At 43.2% G+C, this 24,699-nt stretch overlaps 1 protein-coding gene and 1 long non-coding RNA gene across 2 annotated transcripts in view; one reads left to right on the top strand and one right to left on the bottom strand.

The window, feature by feature from the left end:
* The window catches only part of PDE4C (phosphodiesterase 4C), a 319,542-nt gene extending 316,850 nt beyond the window's left edge, over window positions 1-2,692 (bottom strand). The window contains exon 1 of the mRNA XM_073599449.1: window positions 1,785-2,692. Coding sequence (XP_073455550.1) covers window positions 1,785-1,990 — 206 coding nt within the window. The 5' untranslated portion in view covers window positions 1,991-2,692. The remainder of the gene's footprint in view (window positions 1-1,784) is intronic.
* Window positions 1,768-24,699, top strand: part of LOC141108169 (uncharacterized) — a 99,365-nt gene continuing 76,433 nt past the window's right edge. Inside the window, exon 1 of the long non-coding RNA XR_012236017.1 lies at window positions 1,768-1,872. This is a non-coding gene — a long non-coding RNA (uncharacterized lncRNA). The remainder of the gene's footprint in view (window positions 1,873-24,699) is intronic.

The following is a 24,699-nucleotide window of genomic DNA, read 5'->3' as shown; positions in this document are numbered from 1 at the left end:
GGATATTTACTTTGCATGCAGCCGCTGACGTCATGCGCTGTGAATGCCCGGCTGAAGGTCTGGCAGACGCTGGGAAGAAGACTCCAGCGCACATGCGGTGCATACTAGCTCATTATGCCTTTACCTTTACAGGGGTTTTTTTTTCTTTTCTTTTGTTTTGACATGTGAGGGTATACAACCGCTTTAAAGTAGTAGTAAACACTGCTTGGTCACTTATACCTACAGGTAATTTTATATTAAAGCTTACCTGTAGATACAACGAATATCTCCTAAACGTTCACCGTTTAGGAGATGACCACAATTCCTGCAGCCAGTGATGTCATTGGCACGTGAGCAAAGTCCTCTGAATTGAGGGTACACCCAATGTGTTGTCAATGCAGAGTGCTGTGATCGTGACTCCCGTGCGCATGTGCAAGAGTGACCTGATCGTGGCTCAACCATTAAAACGGCCGGAGCTCGCGCACCTGGAAGGAAGACCGGGTGAAGATGGAAGCCCTGGAGGGATCCCTTTTACATGTAAGTCTGTCATAATGTGCTAGTATGCAATGCATACTAGCACAGTATGCCCTTAACTTGCAGTGAGAATTTTGTTTTTTCAACACTTCACGACTGCTTTAAGAATATTCCTGTGAGTGATCGGATCATTTACTCATGATAATCAAATTATCAACAAGAAACATGTTCTTATGATGTAAAAGTGTGGTTTTAAGGGATAATGATTTGAAGTGTTTGAATTTTATGTTTTTGATTGTCCTATTTAGCTTTGTGTTTGTATGGCCCCATCCTTGTATTTTGACTGGTGCACCATCATTTCTAAGCTCAGCAAGTCTGAGTTTAGACATGAAAACTATATGAGTTTAGACACTGAAACCATATGATCAAAGCTACAATAAAAGCCATACTCTGTACATGTTTTCTTAACCACCAATTAGGCTGTGTAGTATGCACTATAATGCCCCGTACACACGGTCGGTTCGATGGGAGCCTGTTGTCGGAAATTCTGACCGCGTGAAGGCTCCATTGGATATTTTCCATCAGAATTTCCGTCACACAAAATTTGAGATCTGGATCTCAAATTTTCCAACAACAAAATCCGTTGTCGTAAATTCCGATCGTGTGTACACAATTACGACGCACAAAGTTCCACGCATGCTCGGAATCTAGCAGAAGAGCCGCACTGGCTATTGAACTTCATTTTTCTCGGCTCGTCCTACGTGTTGTTTGTCACCGCGTTCTTGACGTTCGGAATTTCCGACAAGATTTGTGTGACCGTGTGTATGCAAGACAAGTTTGAGCCAACATCCATTGGAAAAAATCCATGGATTTTGTTGTCGGAATGTCCGATCGTGTGTACGGGGCATAAGGTACTATTCTCCCCGTCTCCTGATCCACAGCAAGAGTAAAAAATACATGTGATATGTGACACTGCAGCCTACCACCTATAATTTAGTGCTTGTTGCCTAAGGGATCCATAGCCAGGCTTAAAAATTCTCACATGGGAGGTAAGAGTTCAACCGTTTAACCCTGTGGAAGTTTCGACCTTCAGAAAGCTGAAACTTTCAGGGTGCTATAGCAGCAGATTTTGAAGAAAGTCACTACAAATTTAGTGGAGGCAGCTGAGAGTGCTGGATACAAAGGCTAAAAACTAGTTATGTAAACCTGTACTAAGTACAGATTTCCTTGAAGGAAATGTGATTGCAGATCAAAACACCGTAACATATATCAGTGGTTTCTTTCCAAAAAAATATTCTCTCGCTGGTTGAACAAGTTTTAAGCATATTTACCAGGGTGCGTGTGCAACTGTGAATCGTCTCTGCATACGATTATTCCGGCTCATGAGAAGTTTCCGAAGAAGGAGAGGTGAGTTTCGAGGTGAGTTTCGAGGGGAGCTGATAGGTGAACTCCGGGGAGAACTTTTGGGGGACCCCAGAGGCGAGATGCGGATAGGATTCCATTGTGGCGGAGAGCCACTCTGTGCTGGAACCTGCATTTTCCTAAGGTACAATGTAAATAGCAGAGATATAAATTCTTCTAATCTTCTACAAGAAGTGTAAGGTATTGTGTGTAATGAAGGTCAACAAGCTGTCAGTATACAGGTTCCAGAGCTGATAGGTTTAGTATATTTCTTGTTCCCTGGGGTTGTTCATGCACAAATAGTTGAGTATTCCTTCCTAAAACAATTTACGTTTAATGAAGTTCAAATTATTACTTGCTAAAATTAGAAATCGTGCACCTTTCCCACGAGCTGGGCGGTTTTCTAGTCCAGAAAGTACATGTAGATCCTCACTGGAAGCAGCAGTCCATCTTGATTAAAGTGCAATCTCATTCAGGTCTTTAAAAGCAGGCTGCATGTACTACGTGCAAGAAACATGATTCTTATCATACATGCCAGGGCAAATGTCACTCTGCCATGAAGAAAAAAAAAATGAAATGTTTTTAGAAAAAAACAAGTTGATAGACTTGGTTCCCAGAAAATGCATCAACTCAGTAGCGAAGTCTGAATATGTGAGGTTCAGCCTGCATGAACTCGTCCTCTCCTAGACCCATACAGCTGAAAGTAAGGAAAGCAGATCCTGTTGCAGTTTGTTTATCCACACTGTCTCCAGCAGTCTCAGCCAATCCTATATCAGTCACCAGTTCTCTTCCCCTCTCATAAAACACAGCACAGGCTGGCAGGACTTTGGGAAGCTCACAGACTGAGGTCAGCAGGAAATTATATTTATATGATAAACTAAAAATCACTTAGGAATCTATAAAACAACTGTCACATACAAGCATTTGCCTGCTGAGAAAACCTGTCAGTGCACGTTCTACATACCGAAACAACTGCATATTTTATGCACCCATTCTATTATACGCAGACGTCTTTGTTACATTTTATAATATACGCAAAATGTTTTATTTATTTTTTTTTGTACACATTATTGGAATGTTCAATAAAAAGTACAGTATGCAGCAGGTAAAATAAGTATTGAACATGTCACCATTTTTCTAAGTAAATATATTTCTGAAGGTGCTGACATGAAATTTTCACTGCATGTTGGTAACAACCCATGCAATCCATACAAAGAAATCAAAATAAATACGTTCAGAAATTAAGTTAGGTATAATAAAATGGAATGACACGGAAAAAAAGTATTGAACACTTGAAGAAAGGGAGGTACAAAAAGGCATGGAAAGCCAAGGCACCAGCTGAAATCGATCAGTAATTAAAAAAGCAATCCTGCCCCTTGTCAGTGCAAATTAATATCAGCTGGTTCAGTGTCAACTGATGTCCTATAAAAAGGTGTCTCATTACCAAGGTGTCACACAAGAAACATCTCATGATGGATAAAAATCAAAGCGCTCTCTCACAACCTTATTGTTGCAAAACATACTGATGGTATTGGTTACAGAAGGATTTCTAAACTTCTGAATGTTCCAGTGAGCACTGTTGGGGCCATATTCCGAAAGTGGAAAGAATATAATTTCACTATAAACCAGCAATGACTAGGTGCTCCTCACAAGGTTTCTGACAGAGAAGTGAAAAGAATTATCAGAAGAGTTGTCCAAGAGCCAAGGACCACTTGTGGAGAGCTTCAAAAAGACCCGGCATTAACAAGTAATGCACTCAAACCCCATGGCCTGTGTGCACACTCCATACGCAAGACTAAATTGCTGAAAAAAAGCATGTTGAAGCTTGTTTAAAGTTTTTTGCAGAACATTTAGACAAGCCTGTGAAATACTGGGATAATATAGTCTGGACAGATGAGACCAAAGTTGAACGCTTTGGATGCCATAATATGCATTATGTTTGGAGATCAAATGGCACTGTACATCACCCCAAAAATACTATACCAACAATAAAGTTTGGAGGTGGGAACATCATGGTGTGGGGCTGTTTTTCAGCATACGGTACTGGGAAACTTAATTTCATTGAAGGAAGGATGAATGGAAAAATGTACCAAGACATTCTTGATAAAAAATCTGCTGCCATCTACCAGGATGATGAAGATGAATCGAAAGTGGACATTTCAGCAAGATATTGATCCCAGACACAAAGCCAAGGAAACTCTCAATTGGTTTCAAAGAAAAAAAAATAAAGCTGCTAGAATGGCCCAGCCAGTCACCTGATTTGAATCTAATTGAAACTCTATGGAAAGAACTAAAGATCAGAGTTCATAGAAGATGCCCACAGAACCTTCAAGATTTGAAGACTGTTTGTGTGGAAGAATGGGCCAAAATCAAACCCGAGCAATGCATTCAACTAGTTTCTCAATACAGGATGTGTCTTGAAGCTGTCATTACCAACAAAGATCTTTGTACAAAGTATTAAATACATTTCAGTTAGCGTGATTAATACTTTTACCCTGTGTCATTCCATTTTATTACACATTACTTAATTTCTGAACTTATCTGTTTTGGTTTCTTTGTATGTATGGATTGCATGGGTTGTTACTGAAATCTTCATGTTGATAGCAACTTTAGAAATATATTTACCTATAAAAAAAGGTGATGTGTTGAATACTTATTTTACCCACTGTATGCTTACTATAGAGCAATATGTTAATACAGAAGGATGTGTAAAGCTAGATGTGAATAGTTCGATGATCTTTCCCAGTGAAACTCTCCAATGGATAACAACATTGTAAGGTTTAATTGTGGGGATCATATGTGTATGAATTAGGTATTCAAAATGGGCTTCCAATGATACCTATCATAGAATATAGTAACGAGAGTGAGTATTTAATATATGAGCTGAAGACTAGTGTAGCACGTAGGCAAGTGTAACAAATGGCTAACTACAAACTATGTCAAATAATCACAGGCAAAGGGGCAAAGTAATAGAAGGTCAGGGCAGATACAGGAAATTCACGTCAGACAGGAACACTATCACAGGCACAATCCTGAAGCATGTGCTGTTTCCAAAGATGGGGCTAAATAGCTTCCCAACAGCCAGCATCAGCTGCTGATTAATTGAGGAGTTCTGCTGGCTTCTGGTAAGCACCTGCTGGTGGACACTAGAATTACACCAATCTATCCCAAGGACCACAGTGCCACTAGCAGGTGTTCTGGCTGTGCTTGCAAGCTCCTGGCAAGTGGTTTTATAGATAACATTTATTATATTGGGAAAAGGGGGCAGTCCTGTCTGGTGTCTGTATTCAGGGTGATATTAAACCCTTTAGATTTTAAACAACTTCAGCAGAGTATACAGCTTTAACTTTTAATCCATGCCTATGCTCCTGTTTAGGCTTCTGTCATCACCATTGCCCTAAGTTTCTGGTTTGTGTGGCCTTTCTCTTGCAGTATGCTATGCAGTGTTAATTTCTTCAACTAAAATATTTTTGTCGACTAAAATATGACTTAAACTAAAACAATTCAGATGACTAGAATACGACAAAATTTACGTATAGCATTCGTGGGAGCCGGAGATATGGGGTAGTAGTAATCGAGGTGATACAAGCCAAAACCTCCTGCCAGTATTGTTGGATTTAGTGTCACTTTAAGGCTCATTTATAGTTGCCTCCAAAACAGCAACAGGTAGAACTTGAATCAGTAATGTGCCTAAAGCTAAACGTCAGGAGGATTAAAAACCTACCCTGCAACAAATAGTCTCTGTGGTGCTCAATAAATCAGATGGTTGTGATATACAAATTACCAGGGTCCATAAGACATTTGTTCAAAAAATCCCTCAAACCTAGAAATATCATCTGAAAAGTACAAAAGTACACGGTTACTCTCAAGCAAAAAAATTATGGCTAACCAAACCAGCAAAAAAGCAGGCAACTCTCACAGGACAGTAATAATTAGCCTTGGGGTACAACTATGCTGGCATATGTAGCAACTTTACTCTTCTTCATATCTACCGAACAATTGTTTTTTCCGTTTTGGATAAAGTAGGGAAGAGTTAAAAGCCCTGGAAGATTACATTTATTCTGTTTGTGTACCATTAGGGAAATCTCTTAACCACTTGCCCACAGCAAGATTTACCCCCCTTCATGACTATTTCATTTTTTGCTATATGGCACTACTTTACTTTAACTAACAATTGAGCGGTCATGTAACGCTGTACATAAATGATATTTATATAATTTTTTTCCCACAAATAGGGCTTTTTTTTGGTGGTATTTGATCACCTCCTTTTTTTTTTTGCGAAAAAAAAAAACAAAAAAAAAACCAATATTTTTTACTTTCTGCTATAAAACATGTAAAAAATGTAGAAATGTTTTGGTAAAAAAAAATCAGAATAAGCGTATACTGATTGGTTTGCGCAAAAGTTATAGCATCTTCAAAATATGGTATATATATATATATATATATATATATATATATATATATATATATACATATATATACTGGAATTTTTTATTTTTTTTATATTAGTAATGGCGGCGATCAGCGACTTATAGCAGGACTGTGATATTGCGGCAGGAAATCTGACACTAACTGAAACTTTGTGGGAACCAGTGACACTAACACAGTGATCAGTGCTAAAATATGCACTCACTGTACTAATGATACTGGCTGGGAAGGGATTAAACATTTAGGGCGATCAAGGGGTTAAATGTGTGCCTAAGTGTTTTTATGTGTACTGGATTTTATTCCCTGACATAACAAAATCCAGCACATCCCCACTGACAGAACAGCTGTTTGCTTACATAGGTAGAGCTCCGTCCAATCTGCCTCCTCTTCGATCAGCGGGTGCCAGCGGTCATTCATTGGCCTGGCACTCACTGATCGGCTCCTGCTGTGACTAATCACTGCAGAAGCGGTGCCACTAACCTGAAAGAGCAGAATCCCATATACTTATATGTGATTCTGTGCAGAACGGCCGCCCTGTAGCATTGGAGCTACTATGGGGCGGTCGCTAAGTGGCTAAAGTAAGGTGAATTCTACTTTTACACACTTGTCCTCACAACAGGTTATCACCATTGGAAAATTTCTGCTTACCTCTTGTTCTGTGAACAATTTTAAAATGTTGGTTTTCTTATAACTTTCTCAGGGACAAGTAACCAGTAAAAATAGAAAGGGTGAATCTCACCAGTGGGGTCACTGACAGCATTAAAAACTTGACAGGGGGTTTAACCCATCCCCAGATCTTTACACTTTAAGTTGCAATATTCTTTACATGACACTAACCTAACAATGATAGTTGCACATCTCTACAAGGAAGTATTTTTGGGGCTTGTAAACTATATGTTCATTTCTCCACAAGAGGGCATCAAAGCCCCCTTTAACGGAAAAGCTCAAATATCACATATCAAAAACAACAGGAGCTACATTAAATGGTTTATTCACACAGGCGTATCGATCTGTATACCTGTGTGAAGGAGCTGTCTTGGCCCACGCGGGATGCACAAGGTATTCCATGCAGATCACTGCAGGCAGCCTGTTGAAATCAATGTCAACTGCATGGGTCTCTAGGCATAATTCGGGGTCTACATCCATGCAGGCCCAATGCATGGATCAGAACGCAGAAATTTTACTTCAATTCCATTAAATGTATTAGGCACAGATTTTTCTATTTTGATTGTACAGATCTGAACCGAGCCCAAGAGTACTGATTATTACACACTGTGTGTAGGCACTCTGCCCATAGTAACTATTGAACTGCATTTAGATCCATAAAATACAAAAAAAGTAGTACAGATGCTGTTTTTTAATTTTTCTGGCTGTGTGCAAGACCCGCTTTGCATATCTAACCCCAAAACAATAATGTAGTATATTGCAGCTTACCAGTGCTTATAGGTGGTGGCTGCGTTTGTTTTAAATTTTTTCACGCTTTTTTTCCCTCTTTATTTTCACCTGGTGATTCTGCCAGTAACACACCTTCAGCCTCCAGCCCTAGGATGACTTCACTCAATCATCATATGGCATTAGGACAACAGAAACAGGACATAACTGCAGGGAACTCTCTCTATCCTCTTGTACATAACATAAATAGGCGAGGTCCATTAGTCATCAGAACAATGATTGATAACAGTGCAGCACAGGATGGTATCAGCTGACAAGTTTTCAAACAAGATCAACAGATATTTTTTGCACTTATTGAACAGATATATCAAAAAGTTTATAATGGTATATTTAACAGACAAAAAGAGAGCAAATAATGTAATTGTTAAAGTGGTGTTCCACCCTAAAAAAAAAAAATCATGACTGTGCCTAAAAAAAAACAAAAAAAAAAACATTTGGAAATTTTTTTTTTTTTACTTACCTCTAAATGCCTGTTGCTAGGGGGTCCCTCGTAGTCTGCCTCTTCCAGTGTGTGGGCTGGTGACATCACTTCCCCCTCGGCACAGGAAGGGCTTGGCTCTGCTCCTTTCCTCCTGTCAATCATCTGGGACCCATTACAGGTCCCAGGTGACTGAGTGGCCAGTCACGGCGCGCGGCGCCGCTCGCGCATGCGCAGTGGGTGCCAGGCTGTGAAGCCACAGCCCGGCGCCCACAGTTGCAATGCCGGCGCCGCTGAACGGAGGGGGAGATGAGTGGGGCTTCGATCCCCCGCATCGCTGGACCCTGGGACAGGTAAGTGTCCAATTAAAAGTCAGCAGCTGCGGTATTTGTAGCTGCTGACTTTTAATTTTTTTTTTTGATGGGCCCTCCTCTTTAAGGATTACTGTCACTTTAATTGTCTCCAACTAAAAAGCTTAAAGTGGAAGTCCATGCAAAAACTAAAATTCCTGCATCTATAGCCACCAACATTCTAACACTAACCTCTCTAGCCCTGAAATGAAAAAATCAGTATACATACCTTTTCTACAGGCGATCTGACCTGATCTCCAGCGCCGGAAGCTCTGATCCCACGTTGAGTTGTCAGCTGCGGCTTCGCAGTGGAGATGGGTGCCGAGGACTTGTCCATGAACAGAAGCCCCATAGTAAGTCTATGGATGACGTCACTTCCCATTCATTTCACAGCTGTTGTCGGACGTGTACTCAGCAGAGCTTCCGCCACTGGAAATCAGTTCGGATCGCAGGTAGAAAAGGTATGTATACTGATTTTTTCTTTACAGGGCTAGAGAGGTTAATGTTATGCCCCGTACACACGGTCGGATTTTCCTACGGAAAATGTTCGATGGGAGCTTGTTGTTGGAAATTCCGACCATGTAGTCGGCTCCATCGGACATTTTCCATCGGAATTTCCATCACACAAAATTTGAGATCTGCATCTCAAATTTTCCGATAACAAAATCCATTGCCGTAAATTCCGATCGTGTGTACACAATTCCATAGCACAAAGTTCCATGCATGCTCAGAATCAATAAAATAAGAAATGTAAAAATTGCGCCAACTCATAAAAAATATATATAGTGAAGCAGCCAACACAACAATCTGACTATTGTAAGTGTATGAAAATAATAAAGTGTGGCGCTAAGAGGTGGTGTTATTGATCAGATAACAGTGATATCTAAAGGGAAGGTACCAGACCCTAAAGTGTATACCTAATGGACTAGTGATGGTTTTATGAAAAGATATACTCTCTCCACAAAACATGAAAGCAAAATAACAGAAACGATAAAGAATTAAGTGTATAGATGTGAAAACACATACAAACGGTGAGAGACATATCCTAAACCAATATATCAATTAGGTATGGATTATATATGTAAAATAACACATTCCAAAAGTAACTCAAAGATCAAACACAATGAATATACAGAATACCACAGTGCACTGTGTGTTGGCCCAAAAAATGTCGTGTTCATCAAAGCAAAGCCAGGGTGTGGAACCATGGGTCCATAAGGAAAGTGAGTATGTGTAAATACTTAAAGTCCGTTATTAAACGATGGGGTGGTCTCAGTTAACTCCGTGACAGTCTGGATACAAGCAGTCCTCATATAGGGTAAATGGGAACTGTTGGGAGTGCCCTTGAATATAAATGGGTTCTTCTCTTGTTATGATGGTATCAACCCAAAGGAATAAGCAAAAATGCCCTTACCAGACAAGGTGGACTCACAGGCCCTTGGCAGTGAGTCAAACGAGCTTGTACCGTCAAGCGGTGTAGTGCAGCGAGCCGTGTGGTGGTCCTGGGCAGGGTCTCATCAGATGTCGCCAGATGGTATGTCCCTGGAGGGGCTAGACCGGAATCAGGTGTCTTTAATGTTCAGCCTCGATCATCAGGGGAGATCACTTCCTCAATGACCAACCATATGGATAGGCAAATAAAAGAAAAAACTTCCACATAGTGTGAATCCTTTTTTTTAAAAAACGTTGTAACGTTTTATTAGTATCAAAAAGATTTTTCCAAAAATTACAAATATGGGCAGTAAAAACTTGGCTCAAAAAGCAAGAAAATATAAAATTCTAGCGCAGTAGGTGATGGTAGGGGTAAAAACATAAGACGCGTTTCGTCCTTAAAGACTTCTGCTGGGGTATGAATTGGCCCCCCATCCACTGCGCTTTATATATTACAGACAATAATCAAGTGAAACAGCTGATTAGCGGTATTACACGGCATGACTTCCGGGTTTGACGGCGTCACAGGTGACCAACAGTCATGTGGTGTTCCAGTGGCCAATCATATCCCCACAAGGCTGGTCAGGAACCAACCCTCGCTTCTGTCCTCCAATCAACAGTAATGCGTCCTTCCTATTTATCTCAATGGTCACGCCCCGATCACGTGATCTGTTCTGTATGGAGTGACGAAAGGCCGCTCACAGCTTGCGTATCACAGGAGGTAGGAAGTGGGGGCTCGCCAGTCCGAGACCTGGAACGCAAACATTGCGGCGGTCTGGGATAGTAGAGTCTTTTTAAATCTGAATATGTGTGACCCGGTCAACTAACGGAAGTCAGATCACTCAGTATTTTCATATTACATACTGATTTGGAAGTGCATGTAGCGAAAGTGGTTCACAAATAATATACTCACACGGGTGGTATACACGAATGGATCTTAATGTGACATTCATATATAACAATAATGAAAGTATGCAAAAAAAAAACCAAACTAAAAAATTGGTAGTAAACATAAAAATAAAAAATTACAAAGATGAAGGTTTGTAAAAACAAACCATGATTGACGACCTGGGTGATAATAAATATAGCCCTTAATGAGAGGGGAAGAAGCAGAGATATGTATATATCTGTATCACAACCAGAATAAACCACTCAAACAATACTGAAAATAAAGATGTTGTTAATGTATTGATATTGTATGAAAAAAAAGAAAAAAGGAAAAGGAAGAACTAAAAGTAGATAAAATGGAGATAAAAAACGCAGGAATAGCAGTTTCATGCTCAGACTCAAGCAGAAGAGCAGCACTGGCTATTGAACTTCATTTTTCTCGGCTCCTCGTACGTCTTGTACGTCACCTCGTTCTTGACGTTTGGAATTTCCGACAACATTTGTGTGACCGTGTGTATGCAAGACAAGTTTGAGCCAACATCCGTTCGTAAAAAATCCATGGATTTTGTTGTCGGAATGTCCGATCGTGTGTATGCGGCAATAGAATGTTGCTGGCTATAGATGCAGGGATTTTAGTTTTTGCATGGACTTCCACTTTAAATATCACAGTACAGCATGAACAGGAGAAGCTTCATGCTCAGATTCTTATGTTTCTTGTCTGAATTCAAAATTTCATGCACCACTACAGTTTTATAGTTACTTATTGACAGCTATCTTTTTTTTTTTCATTTTTAACAGGTCTGAGCATTAAGAGATAACTTTTACATTTGTAAAGGTATCCTTGAAATGACTGCTCCACACCCCACCAAGGTCTCATATTGTGGATTCTATGAGGTCCACACTGTATGGCCCGCAGGAAACCACAGAGCCATTGCTGGAAATCAGTGGCGGCTGGTGCTAAATATTTGGGGTTGTCGGAGGCAAACTAACGCAACCCCCCCCCACGAGGAGAGACGGAGGGGAAGGCGGCGAACGCTGCAAGCACAGTGGGAGATGGACGGCAGATGGGAAAGTGGCGATGGTTGCAAAGAGAAGAGAAGGTGGTGGTATTCCACCGACACCCCCCATGGGGAACGGACCTTACCTTAGGGGGAAGGAAGAGCCGGGCCCGTTGCTTCTCCTCCCGGCTGAACAGGAAGTGTGTCCTACGACTCCCTGGCCAATCGGGTCTCAGGACCTGCTTCCTGATTGGCCAGGAGGAGAATCAGGAAGATAATAGCGAATATTAATTTGCTATTGTCACACAACTGGGTGGGCTTAGGGCGCTTGATGATTCCACGAGCGTCAGCTGACGCTTTTCGTCCTATTGGACATCATCTGGGGTGTCCAAAAGGATGAAACGTGGCGGGTGATGCTTGTGGAATCATTGCAAATTACCTATACTACTTTAAGATACAAGCCTGTTTTTATCTGAATTTTTGTAAATGTAAACCCTCCTCTTTTACTTATTAAACATACCATACAGAGTCACACTACGTGCGGTCATTTGGTTTTGTATTCATGCCACCATGGATTACTGTGATATCTGATGTGGTCCATCGCACACTCTGAAGTCTGTGTCTTGATGCTGGAACCTCTTATTCAATATCGGATGGGGCCCATTCTCTAAAGATCGATCTCCTTGTGGCAGATCCCATTTGAGGTATATCCTCACAAATGCCTGTTTGACCCACGTGCCATATAGTACGTGTGTCCACCATTTCTGGTAAGCGTGCCAACCTTATCACTTGTTGATTGCACCTTCAAAGATAAAGTTTTTATTACCTTGAACAGGCACATGTGTATTTTTCAAGATGGACTGTTTTCATAGTGTTCATATATGTATTTGAGCAATTTTGAATTTTTTTTTCACCTATTTAGCACGTTATCTATTATTGGTTGTTCACTCACCATATATTCATATTTGAACATCCAGGTTCAATTCTCTGTACGATTTATTTGTTCACAATTGAGCTCCACATTATTGTTTTACTTAGACTATGCAATCTGATTGTACAATCTCTGCGCAATCTCCTTTAGATTTACAAAAACTATATAATAGGAGGACATACCTACCTATCCAATCACTTTGTATCAAATCAGGCAGGCCCTTACACTGCATAATTGATGGAAGATCTAAAGGAGATTGTAAAAGCATATTGTATAGTGTATGGTGAGCTTTACAGACTTCTGTGGACACACTTCTCCTGTTTTCAATACTACAGCTCTGTTCCACATAGGCTGTTTTGTGATCGCTCAGCTCCTGCACACTCTGCCGAATGGACAATCTATGCAAGATGAAGGTACAAAACAATCAATGGCTGTGTATTTAGTGAGAACGGTGCTTACCGACATTGCCTGCATTGGAAAAGCATGAAACTACAGAGGTGGGTGGGATAAATCTCCTGGAAGGGAGGGACAGGTGCAGGGTGTGTGTTAATGAGGTCTGCTCCTGAACTATTTCCTTTGTTCACTAACGGATTTCCTGTCCCAAATACTAGGACGAAGGAAATAATGGAGGAGTTTTATATAGGAGACACTCGAGGCTGAGGTTACGCCTGTCCTAGAATATAAAGAAAGCTTTTACTTTTCTACAAAAGAGGTACATTAATGCTATATTAGTACATAGGGAAGCTGGAAAAAAAAGGTGAACTTAGCCTTTAACTTAGCTGCACGTGCACTTCAGAAGACCACATAATTATTCTAAATAATTGATATAGTACCATAGATACATGCAGATTGACTGTTATATATCATGGGGACATTCTGCACAAAAAAAAGACCCATTGTAAAAGAGCTGTAAAATGCCAGTGTATAATTTTACCCAGATGCAACAGAAGATAACTTGGTGTCATTTGTCCATCATCCTTGAAACAATAAAAACTCTATCACACTTAGGCGACTGAAATTGCAGTTAAATGATCTATAAAAGCCAGGGACCATTTCAATCATAATACTACAAAATGTGGTGGAGTTGACAGTGCAATAATAAAAAAAAAAAATGGAAACAGTGAAATTGTCCTTGCAATTACTTTACTATTCTAGACAATTACACCACAGAACCAGAAAACTAAAAAAAGCAAGCTTGCAGCATTTACTAAAGATATATAGTACAAGAATATTATGGAAAAGGACACTACTTACATAGAGATACCAAAAGTGACACTTAGGGGTTGATTTATGATTCATTTATGGATTTATAATTTACGACTGATTTTTTTTTATATTTGATTGCCCGGTGAAAGTGCATGTACATGTGCAAATGGGCCAAAAAGTGAATGTGACCACTAGATGGAGCTAAGAATCCTAGCAATTTCCTACAAGATTAGCTCAATCAAATGGGCCAATGTGGTATCTTCTGTTTAAAATCAATGAATTAATCTACATTTGAACAGCTCAGGATATAGCCTATTTACATTCGACTTTTGCCCCATTCAAACAGAACAAATGTACAAGTATTTTCACTGGGGGAATGGCTATGTACATTTTTTATAAATCGGCCCCCATAGTGTTGCATTACAAAAGCGGAAGATAAGTTGACAATAACCCAATTTTGGTATCTATTATAATCTATTATACAGTCATTTTTCAATCTTCCCTGTTTGTTGTGACTTTTTAAGAGTAATTGACTGCCTAGCTGTACATAGAAGATAGTCAAGCCAAAAAATAAATAGAAATAAAGACATGTCTTTTTAGAGAATAGTTTGCCCTATCACTGCCAAAATCAAATTTTGTTATGTGGGAAGAAGCCAGAAACACTTTTTAGGCACAGGGTGAGCGAGATCCTGGAAATCAAATGAAATCTTTTCATTTCTGCTCAGCAGCTTGAATCAGCTCTGCAGTATGGCAGTGACTTCAACAGCGGTTGCATCATGTCCAGGTAACTTTAGTGGGGATTTACTAAGCACACATTTTTAGGAAACCAACATGACAGAGTTATAAACAGAACCATAAGCGGATCCAAAACAAAAATGGAGACTAACATCCTTCCTTCTCTGATGTCTGTTTCTTGTCATACTAAGTGCATTTCAACGTCTTATCCTTTAGTATATCATAAACTGTGACAAAGAAGCATGCAGTGGTCTAAGGTACAGGAAAAGGAAGCTGCTGAAATCTCTCCAGTGATAGTTCACAGATGAGCTGTATCCCTTACAGCATGGGTGCTCAACCTGTGACCCTACAGCTGTTGCAGAACTACAAGTCCCATGAAGCAATGTAAGGCTGACAGTTACCAGGCATGACTCCCAAAGGCAGAGGCATGATGGGAGTTGTAGTTCCTCATAGCTGGAGGGCCACAAGGTGAGCACCCATGCCTTACAGTGTTCCACCAGGATATGAATTGGGTGACTGTAATGAACGCAACGGATTGTGCTGCACAGAATGAAGATGAGGAAGCAAGAAGTCACCAGTACTCTAGCAATTTAAAGGGATACTAAAGCTAAAAACATTTTTAACCTTAACGCATTCCTTGCATTAAGGTAAAAACATTTTCTATTCCTCTGTCCTTCCCCTTTCCTGTGTGAGGAGAAAACAGTTCCAGCACTGTGCACAGCTGCATCTCTTCTCCCCTCTCTTCCTCTTCACACAGCACTCGAGCAGCAGCAAGAGCCATTGGCTACTGCTGCTGTCAATCAAATGCAGTGAGGAGGAAGTGGGGGCAGAACTAAGTCCTGCTGTGCAAGAGGCTTGCTATGGGGATACACGAAAAAGAGGAGGAGCCAGAACTGCTGCTGGGGGACCCAAGAAGAGGAGGATAGGGGCTGCTCTGTGCAATGCCACTGCACAGCACAGGTGAGTATAACAGGTTTGTTAATTTAATTTAAAAAAAAGTTTGACTTTAGTAACACTTTAAGTTTCAAGGTATTAGGAGGGGTATAATAAACAAGGCAGTAATGCTAAGAACATTGTACTGGATGTACATTGGCTATGAGAAAGCCGTGTTCAAAAAAGACTAGAAAAACTTAATGTGAATGTAGCAATAACTCACGGTGGAGCTGCTGGTTTAAGCGGGTCTGTTACCTTCACTTTGCTTCCCTCTGTTTCACCGCCACCGGGTCTAGGGGTTCTGTTGAGTTTACTGCTGGACGACACACGCACCGACACTGGAGTACGTTTTCAATGCTTTATTAAACAATTAACTTTAGGAAGTAGCAGGAAAGAGATGGGAAAGAAAACCTTCAGGAGAAACTCAAATATCTTCTTACAAGATCTTAGCAACAAATGTCCCGGTAGAATTCAGATAATTATGTGGAATGCGTTCCCCTCATGGGATACACTCTTTGCTCATCTGGATAGGCCTCTCTCACCGGTCTAGCAGCCAGTATGCAGCACAAATCTAAAGTCTCTGCCACAGACTTGTTTGGGGGGGTAAATCTGCCACAGGATGTATCAGATCTTCTGCAATGAACAGTCAGTCACAGTGCCTGAACCTTTAAGCCAAACCGGCGACACTATGCTGTATAATTACTTCTTTTGGATACGTCTTGAAACCGAGTCACCAGGCCCCTCTATAGATCAGCACGCTGCGTGATCTCTCCAAGACGGGTCCTCCCCTGGGATCTCTTCGGCTGTCCAGCTTCGTCACACAGGACCGACAGCTCAGGACCATTCCTCGGCCGCGGTGGTAGGCCCCAGACAAGCCTCTGGACCCACTCCTGCGATGCAGCATCGTGGGCCTCCCGATCGGAGGACCACGAGGTAGCTCCTTAATGCATACCTGTCGGCCAGGAGGGCCAGCAGGTGGCTGTAAAAAAAACCCTAAAACATGGTGTCTGTCCCATAAATCTGTCTGTCCCCTTCCCAGAATGCAACTCGGAGGACCACCTCCACCGAGCTTGTCTCCGAGACAGAGGAGCATCTATACACTTCGACAAGTTGCCCTTCCAACACCGACTAATGGTAACAGCGACACCCACCGGTCAGCACAGAAGCACACACAACGTCAGTCAAGCTGGAACAGAGGCGAACTTTTAACCTTCCTAACACACAATTTACTAAATTTACCTGATCTGCGGTAGATTGTAAATCTACCAGCGCTACATACTCCTCCCACTACGATAGACGTTGTCCCCAACGTCTGTCCTGAACGCAGTAACAGTAACTCTCAAGCCTGAGAGTAGCATTTGAGTTTCTCAAAACTCTAGATAGGCAAAGAGAGAGAAAAAGGACAGTTAAAAGACATTATGAGACTTATATCTTATAAAACATTATGTTCACAGCCGCGAACAAAACCACAGTATAATTTTTTTTTTTTAACCTCACTAACTAGCTGAAAAGCCTCCCAGCTATACATATGATCCGATGATCCCTGAAAAAGAAACATATTTAAACACACATATATACACACTACACACACTAGAAGCAAAGCCTCATTTAAAATGAGACTCTCTTCCTATGATCCATACCAAAATATATATACATATAATCTTTAGGCGTCCATCCCTGCATAAGAACTTTTCTTAAATCCGGCTAGCAAACAGAAGTCCTTGGATTTAAACACAGAACAGTATCTGTAGATCTTGACCACGCAGATCTCTTTGCCCTGTCGCTATCTAACTAGCTAACTTCAAGGTATTAGTGTCCACAATTACCAGTAGAACCGAGGATCTGGTAGAGTCACATATTTTCCTTCTTTATCTACAGTGGTGATAAAATACACAGCATCGTCCTTTCCCGGTCTGCAGATTACCACTTTATCAGCATAGATATGCCGACCATAGTTCCAATGAACAAAGCATCCGTCAAAACGTTCATCCATCTGGACAGAACATCCAGTCTTTCTAAAGGGCTTAGGTACAGACAAGTAGTCCCAAATAGCTTCATTGTTCCAAAGTTCCCGATTAGCTTCAATCTCCCTCATGATATCCTGGGGCACATAAGGGAATTTTAATCCATACTCTGCGGCAACACGCTTGTTTAACATCCTTTGCAAGCGAGCAAATTTTGGCAAAGATCTGTCTTTTCCCATACCAGGCGGTACACGGGAGTCTAATGACTTTTTCACCATAGACCCAGCCGGTGTCTGTAGCGAATCAATAACTTTTGACAAAGTCCCAGCAACAGCACTGTGCATCTCCACACAGGGTGACGTCTTCCCAGAACTCATGGCAGTCCATTCAGGAAGGGTCATTGTGGAGGCCACATCTCCGCCTTGTGACCACAATAGCTCTTGCGACATGGTTTCGAACAAGGCATCATCCCCGGAAAGACCGACATGGATTCTATTTCCGAGTCTCTCAATTCTTCTGCTGGCAAATACTTATTTACAAACCCCAACAATGGCTTACCCGTTCCAGACGTATACTCTGGTAGCTCTGGCTCAGGTAACCTCTGGGGTAGGCCTCGATTACGGCCGCGAGAAGCCTTCACATAGCCCACTTTCTTCTGAGCAGGCACCAAAGGAACAGGTGTAGTGGACTCAGGAATCAAAGTAATGTCTCCTGATGAGACGGCAGCAGCAGTGTCTCTCTCTGTAACACTGTCGGCAGCAACAGGCGAAGTAGCGGCCCGTCGCTCTCTCTCTGTAGCGATAGCAGCCTCCACTGTAGCGATACCTGTCACCCAATCCATCCGGTAGGCACGGGTTGGCATAGTAGGTGGCTCCACTACAAACAAATACTCTCCACACTGCGGACATCGGTCTGTCCCATAAATCTGTCTGTCCCCTTCCCAGAATGCAACTCGGAGGACCACCTCCACCGAGCTTGTATCCGAGACAGAGGAGCATCTATACACGTCTCAGTGTTTCTCAACCGGGGTTTCCGCGGAGAGGTCCCCAGGAGTTCCGCCATGATCTGCCGTACATCACAAGCAGATGAACGGTGGATCGCATCCCCGCATAGCTGACAGGCTGCAGTGCACAGACCACTGACATCACTGTCCTGCGCTGATTACAGGTGCTCCTCGCCGCCATCCCAGGTACCTGTATGTGAATGTGACATCACTCGGGAGGGACGAGAGAGGAGAGTAAGAGGGAATTGGGCATTCCAGCAGCATTCCGAGCATTCCAGCAGCTTCCCTGAGCTACTCTGCATGAGAAAAAGTACTAAAGATGCCAGTTTTGTGCCCACTAGTTTCCTCCTGGCCCCCCTATACTGTTTCCTCCTGGCCCCCTTACACTTTTCCCTCCTGGCCCCCCTATACTGTTTCTTCCTGGCCCCCCTACACTGTTCCCTCCCGGCCAGGGGTGTATCTGCCGTGAGGCAAACAAGGCGTTTGTCCTGGGCCAAATTTTACAGGGGGGCTGCTGCCCCCACACCCGTCTGCCAGCTCGCCCAGCCGCCCGCCCTCAGAAGGGACACTAGTGGTTGGACAGAAGCTTTCGGTATTTAGAAGCTTCGATTTACAATGAGAGTGACACAGGAGGAGCGGTATAGGAGAAGGGGCTGGCAGTGATTAGGAGTATGATACCAATGAGAGAGTCATTTATATCCAGATTCCTGGTATCGATTACTTATAGATGAATGAGTCGATAATGTAAGAATTGTAGATCTAGCCAGAGGGTTTAATTTAATGTCTAGATCTTGTTCCCATTTATCTATAAATCTTGGTGTTTGTTGTAATGAATCAGAAATGTTTGCTTCATTTTTAACACTCTGTAATGAATAAAAAATTATTGATAAAGATTTTTATAACAACGTTGTTCTTTTACTGAAGATTACGCACCTTAAAGATCCCAATGTTTAGCTCTTTTTATGGTTATGGTTTCCTTATGGGATGGGGTGCTATTTGATAACTATTCAATCCCAGGGTTATATAAATTTTGTTTTTGATAACCGACTAGATTAATCTTTTCAATAGTACATAAGAAAACAGCAAACTAAATCATAATGACAATAATAAAAAACCCCCGAGGGCTTTCACACTGGAGCGGTGCGTTGGCAGGAGGGAAAAAAAACTCCTGCAAACAGCATCTTTGGAGCGGTGAAGGAGCGGTGTATACACCACTCCTTCACCGCTTCTGCCCACTGAAATCAATGGGGCAGCGTGGCTATACTGCCGGCATAGTGCCGCTGTAGCAGCGCTTTGCGGGCAGTTTTAACCCTTTTTTGGCCGCTAGCGGGGGTTAAAACCGCCCCGCTAGCAACCGAATACCGCCGCTAAAAACGACGGTAAAGCGCCTCTAAAAATAGCAGCGTTTTACCGCCGACGCCCCCACCACCCCAGTGTAAAAGGGGCCTAACCGCTACATCAGGACAATTTTGTTCTTTAAAAAAAATAAAAACTTACTGGCCATATCACCAGGTAAAAATAAAAGAAAGAAAGCCTAAAAAAGAAAACAAATGCAGCCATCACATCTAAGAATTGGTAAGCTGTAATATAATAATGGTTTAGTCTTGGGTTTAATACTGCTTTAAAAGAATTATGTAGTATGCATATATCATCCTGATAATTCTAAATAATTTGCTTCACTAGCAGTGTTATTCATAGTTACCTTACAAACCCAACCCCCCTATCCACAGTTACCCTGGGATCATATAATGTCTCAAATCATGGAATTAAACTTAACATTGAAATGATACATAAATTTATAGTCTCTCATTTTTTCTACACTATAGTATAGGCCTGGAGCTGAAGCGCAGCATAAGAGTAGGGCCAGCATGATGGGGCTTTCCCTATAAGGCTATATAGCAAGGTGGGGGTTGTTAAGAAAGTGATACAGTTGGTAGGAGGGTCAAGTATCAGGAGAGATATGATAAGAGGTACCCATTGGAGGATCATAGGGTGGGGCAGGGTGTGGCTGGGTGGTCCTAATGAGTTGCTAGGTGGGTGTTGGTCTGTCAGTATCACTTTGAATTTGGACAGCAACCGAGGAGATTCTCTGAGTGTTTAGCTGTGTCTGGCAGTTAACTGACTTAAGATGGAGGATCTTGACAATATGCTGGCCAGGATTCGCGCGGCGGCGGTTGCCAATGGACCACAATGGTGATCAATTATCTGGACTGTTGCCAGAGTCCGGGCAGGGTGTGCGTTTAGCGGATGCGGCTAAATGCGAAGTATATGTGTGCTTCGAGGGACCGCTGGGATCTCACTTGAAACAGGAAGTGCATGATAGGATTTGGAAAGGTGAGTACGTGGAGATATTCTCCCTGTTGCCCCTAGAAAAGTTTAACCTGGACAAGGTCAAGCCGGATGAGAGTAGGAAGGAGGAAGAGGAGAAGAGGCGATACCGGCTTATTCCCAGGACTTTTGGGAATTGGCTACAGGCGTTCAATATTCTTGCCAGTGTCATCGGCGAGAAGTCTCCAGATCAGTGCTCCGCGCTGTTTTGTTACGCAGATGCTATTGGTGAGGCGCAGAGGGTGTACGGGGGAGTGTCCTGGTTGCGTTATGATGAACAATTCCGTCAACGCAAGGCGCTGAGGCCATCAATTAATTGGGACCATAAGGATATCAGCTTGTGGATGAAGTTGATGACCCAGGCGAGGGCAACAAACACCCCCTTTTCAGGGGGGGCTGGTGGGGGAGCAGGAACCGCGTCACCATCGGCCGGAAAGCGGAAAGGTTTCTGTTGGCAGTTCAATGAAGGGAACTGTAGATTTGGGGGATCATGCCGGTTCCGACATGAATGCTCAGGCTGCGGGGGATCTCATCCACTTGCGAAATGCTTCAAACAAAACAAAGGTAAGTCTGGTGAAGCTGGCAAGAGGGAGGACGCCGGTGAAGGTGGAAAAACTGGCTCCATTCCTAAGTAGGTATCCTGATCAAACGGCGGCACGGCTTCTTTTACATGGTTTTTCTGTAGGTTTTAGGATCCCTTGCGCTTTATCCGGTGTTCCTCCTGTCCCTGCTAATTTGTTGTCGGCACGACAACACCATTCAGTGGTGTCGGAGAAATTGGCTAAGGAAGTGGCTTTGGGTAGGATGGCAGGCCCTTTCGAAACGCCCCCTGTAGCGGAGTTGGTTGTCTCTCCGTTGGGAGTGGTTCCCAAGAAGGAACCCAATTCTTTCCGGTTGATCCACCATCTTTCAGATCCGGTTAATGATGCCATTGACCGCGAGTTTTGTACGGTCTCTTACGCATCTTTTGACAAGGCGGTTAGTTGGGTTCGGAAGTTCGGCAAGGGGGCTCTTTTGGCGAAGACGGATATAGAATCGGCTTTTCGCCTTCTTCCGGTACATCCCGACAGCTCTGTTTGTTGGGCTGCAAGTGGGAGGGTCATTATTTTGTCTATCTCTGCCTGCCTATGGGTTGTGCCGTATCTTGTTCACTTTTCGAAACATTCAGCTCCTTTTTGGAATGGGAGGTGAAGGATGTGTCCAGTTTGCATTCCATAATTCACTACCTGGACGATTTCTTGGTGATGGGCCCTTCGACGGGCAGGGGGTGCCATATTCTGTTGGCCACGTTGCAATACGTTTTTGAGTTATTTGGTGTACCTTTGGCACAAGAAAAAACTGAAGGGCCGGTCACCACGCTGAAATTTCTGCGGATTGTGACTGACACGGTGCGCATGGAATGCCGGCTCCCCTTTGATAAGGTGGTGGACATGCAGGCAGCAGTGTCCTTTGCCCTCGGCAGCAACAAGATTCGCTTGCGTTCCTTGCAGTCATTGTTGGGCAAGTTGAATTTTGCATGCCGCATTATGCCCATGGGCAGGATCTTCTGCAGGCGTTTGGCTTCGGCCACGTCGGGGGTCAAGGCACCGCACCATTTTGTGCGTTTGTCTAAGGCACACAAAGACGATTTGCGGGTATGGCAGTTGTTCCTAGCACAGTTCAATGGTAGGTCATTGTGGATGGATGAAATGGTTTCTGCGTGCGACTTGGAGCTTTATACGGATGCGGCCGGGGCAGTCAGTTACGGAGCAATCTTGGGGAGTCAGTGGAGTGCTGGTGAATGGCCGGACTCATGGCGCAAGGCGGACTTACTGGGTAATCTGGTGCTGTTGGAGCTATTTCCCATTGTGATGGCGGTGGAAATTTGGCAGCAGGAATTTAGGAACAAACGGGTTCTTTTTCACTGTGACAATTGGGGGGTTGTACAGGCTATTAACAAAATTTCCGCTGCTTCCCCACCGGTGGTGTGTTTTCTGAGGCATTTAGTGCTGTTATGTTTGTGTTTGAATTGTTACGTTCGTGCTGTTCATGTGCCGGGTGTGACCAATAATGTGGTTGATGCTTTGTCTCGCTTACAATGGGGACAGATTCAGAATGTTGGCGCCGGGAGCGGAGCGACATGGCAGGCCTTGCCCAGACCGCTTATGGGACATCGCATTCGAACAGTAACAAGGCTCATCAAGGATTCTGTGTGCACGGCTACGTGGACCGCATATGAGAAGGTTTGGGGGGAGTGGCTTGCACTCGAACGGGAGGTAGGTGGATGTGCTAGCGAAGGTGACTATTTGTGTTTGGTGCTAGAATTCATTGGCAGGAATGTGGAAGGTGGAGTTTCTGCATCCAAATTGGATCAGAAAATGTCGGGCTTGGCTGTTTGGTTTCAATTGTCTGGGGTTGGGGATGTCACCAAGCATGCTTTGGTAAAACGGGTTTTGCGGGGCTACAGGCGGGGTAAGAACACAAGGGATTCCCGCCACCCTGTTTCATTCAGCATGCTAGGGGCTATCATAGGTGTCATGGGTGAGGTTTGTTCCTCGCCTTAGGAGGCTGCGCTTTTTAGAACGGCATTTATTTTGGCGTTTTTTGGGGCGTTCAGAATTGGAGAATTGGTGTGCAGGTCAAAACGGGGTGGTGGTGGTTTGGACTGGGCTGATGTGGTGCTTAGGGGTGAAGTGGTGTCCCTTTTCATTCGCAGGTCCAAAACTGACCAAGGTGGTAAAGGTGCATGGGTTACTTTGGGGGAGGTAAGGGGCTCGCCCTTGTGCCCTATTCGGGCAGTTCGGGAATGGTTGGAGGTCAGGGGCACGGACCGCGGTCCTTTGCTCCAACATAGTAATGGGTTTGCATTGTCTAGGTTTCAGTTTGGGGCTGTTTTCAAGAAGTGTCTCCTGGCTGCGGGTTTTTCGAAACAGAATTACTCCTCCCATTCTTTCAGAATTGGAGCAGCCACCCAAGCGGCCCGATGGGGCCTGGAAGACAAGCTGGTGCGTCAACTTGGTAGATGGGAGTCACAACATTTTCGACTGTATGTGCGGCCTCATCTATTGTGAGATTGGATAGGTCGTAGGTAAGCACGGTTAAGTGGGGGAAGGAGATCAGGTTTTCTGTGTGTTTCTGTTTCTTGTCGTGTGTGTTGGTGCTGGGGATTTGTGTTGTTTATGTTTTGTGTTATTTTACAGGTTCAGAATGTTTGGTGTGGATCCTGGGCCATTCTTACGTTTTCTGGGGGGCTAAGAGGGCCGAGGTTAGGCAGGATGGTCGTCAGTTGGGATTCTCCAGAGAACGGGTCAGGTTCAGGTGGATCAGGGTCAGGGGCATGTTGTGGTCGAGGGTTCTTCCAGAAGTGCACCATTACACCAGGCTTGACAGGCCCCCTGACGTACTTCTACTTCATGTGGGAGGAAATGATTTGGGGCTCCGGGCATCCAGGAAATTATGCAGAGACATTAAATATGATCTCTTAAGATTGCGTACCCTGTTCCCGGACACAATTGTAGTGTGGTCGGACATGGTGGCCAGGGCCTCCTGGCGTTTGGCTGTATCTGTGGAGCGGATTAATAGAGCCAGGATCAAGATCAATAAGGCTGTAGCAAAATTTTTTGTCTGCAACGGCGGTTTGGCGATTCGTCACAGGGAAATGGAGCAAGATCCGTGGTTGTACTTGAGAGGGGACGGGGTTCATTTGAATGCAGTAGGGATTGATCTTTGGTTCCTGGGCTTGGAAGACGGCATTCAAAGAGCTCTGTGGGTGTGGCGGGCCACCCAGGCGTAAGGTTTCAC

The sequence above is a fragment of the Aquarana catesbeiana genome, linkage group LG01 (assembly GCF_042186555.1).
Source record: "Aquarana catesbeiana isolate 2022-GZ linkage group LG01, ASM4218655v1, whole genome shotgun sequence".
In the NCBI taxonomy this organism is placed as follows: domain Eukaryota; kingdom Metazoa; phylum Chordata; class Amphibia; order Anura; family Ranidae; genus Aquarana; species Aquarana catesbeiana.
This window is presented reverse-complemented; position numbering and strand designations above follow the sequence as displayed.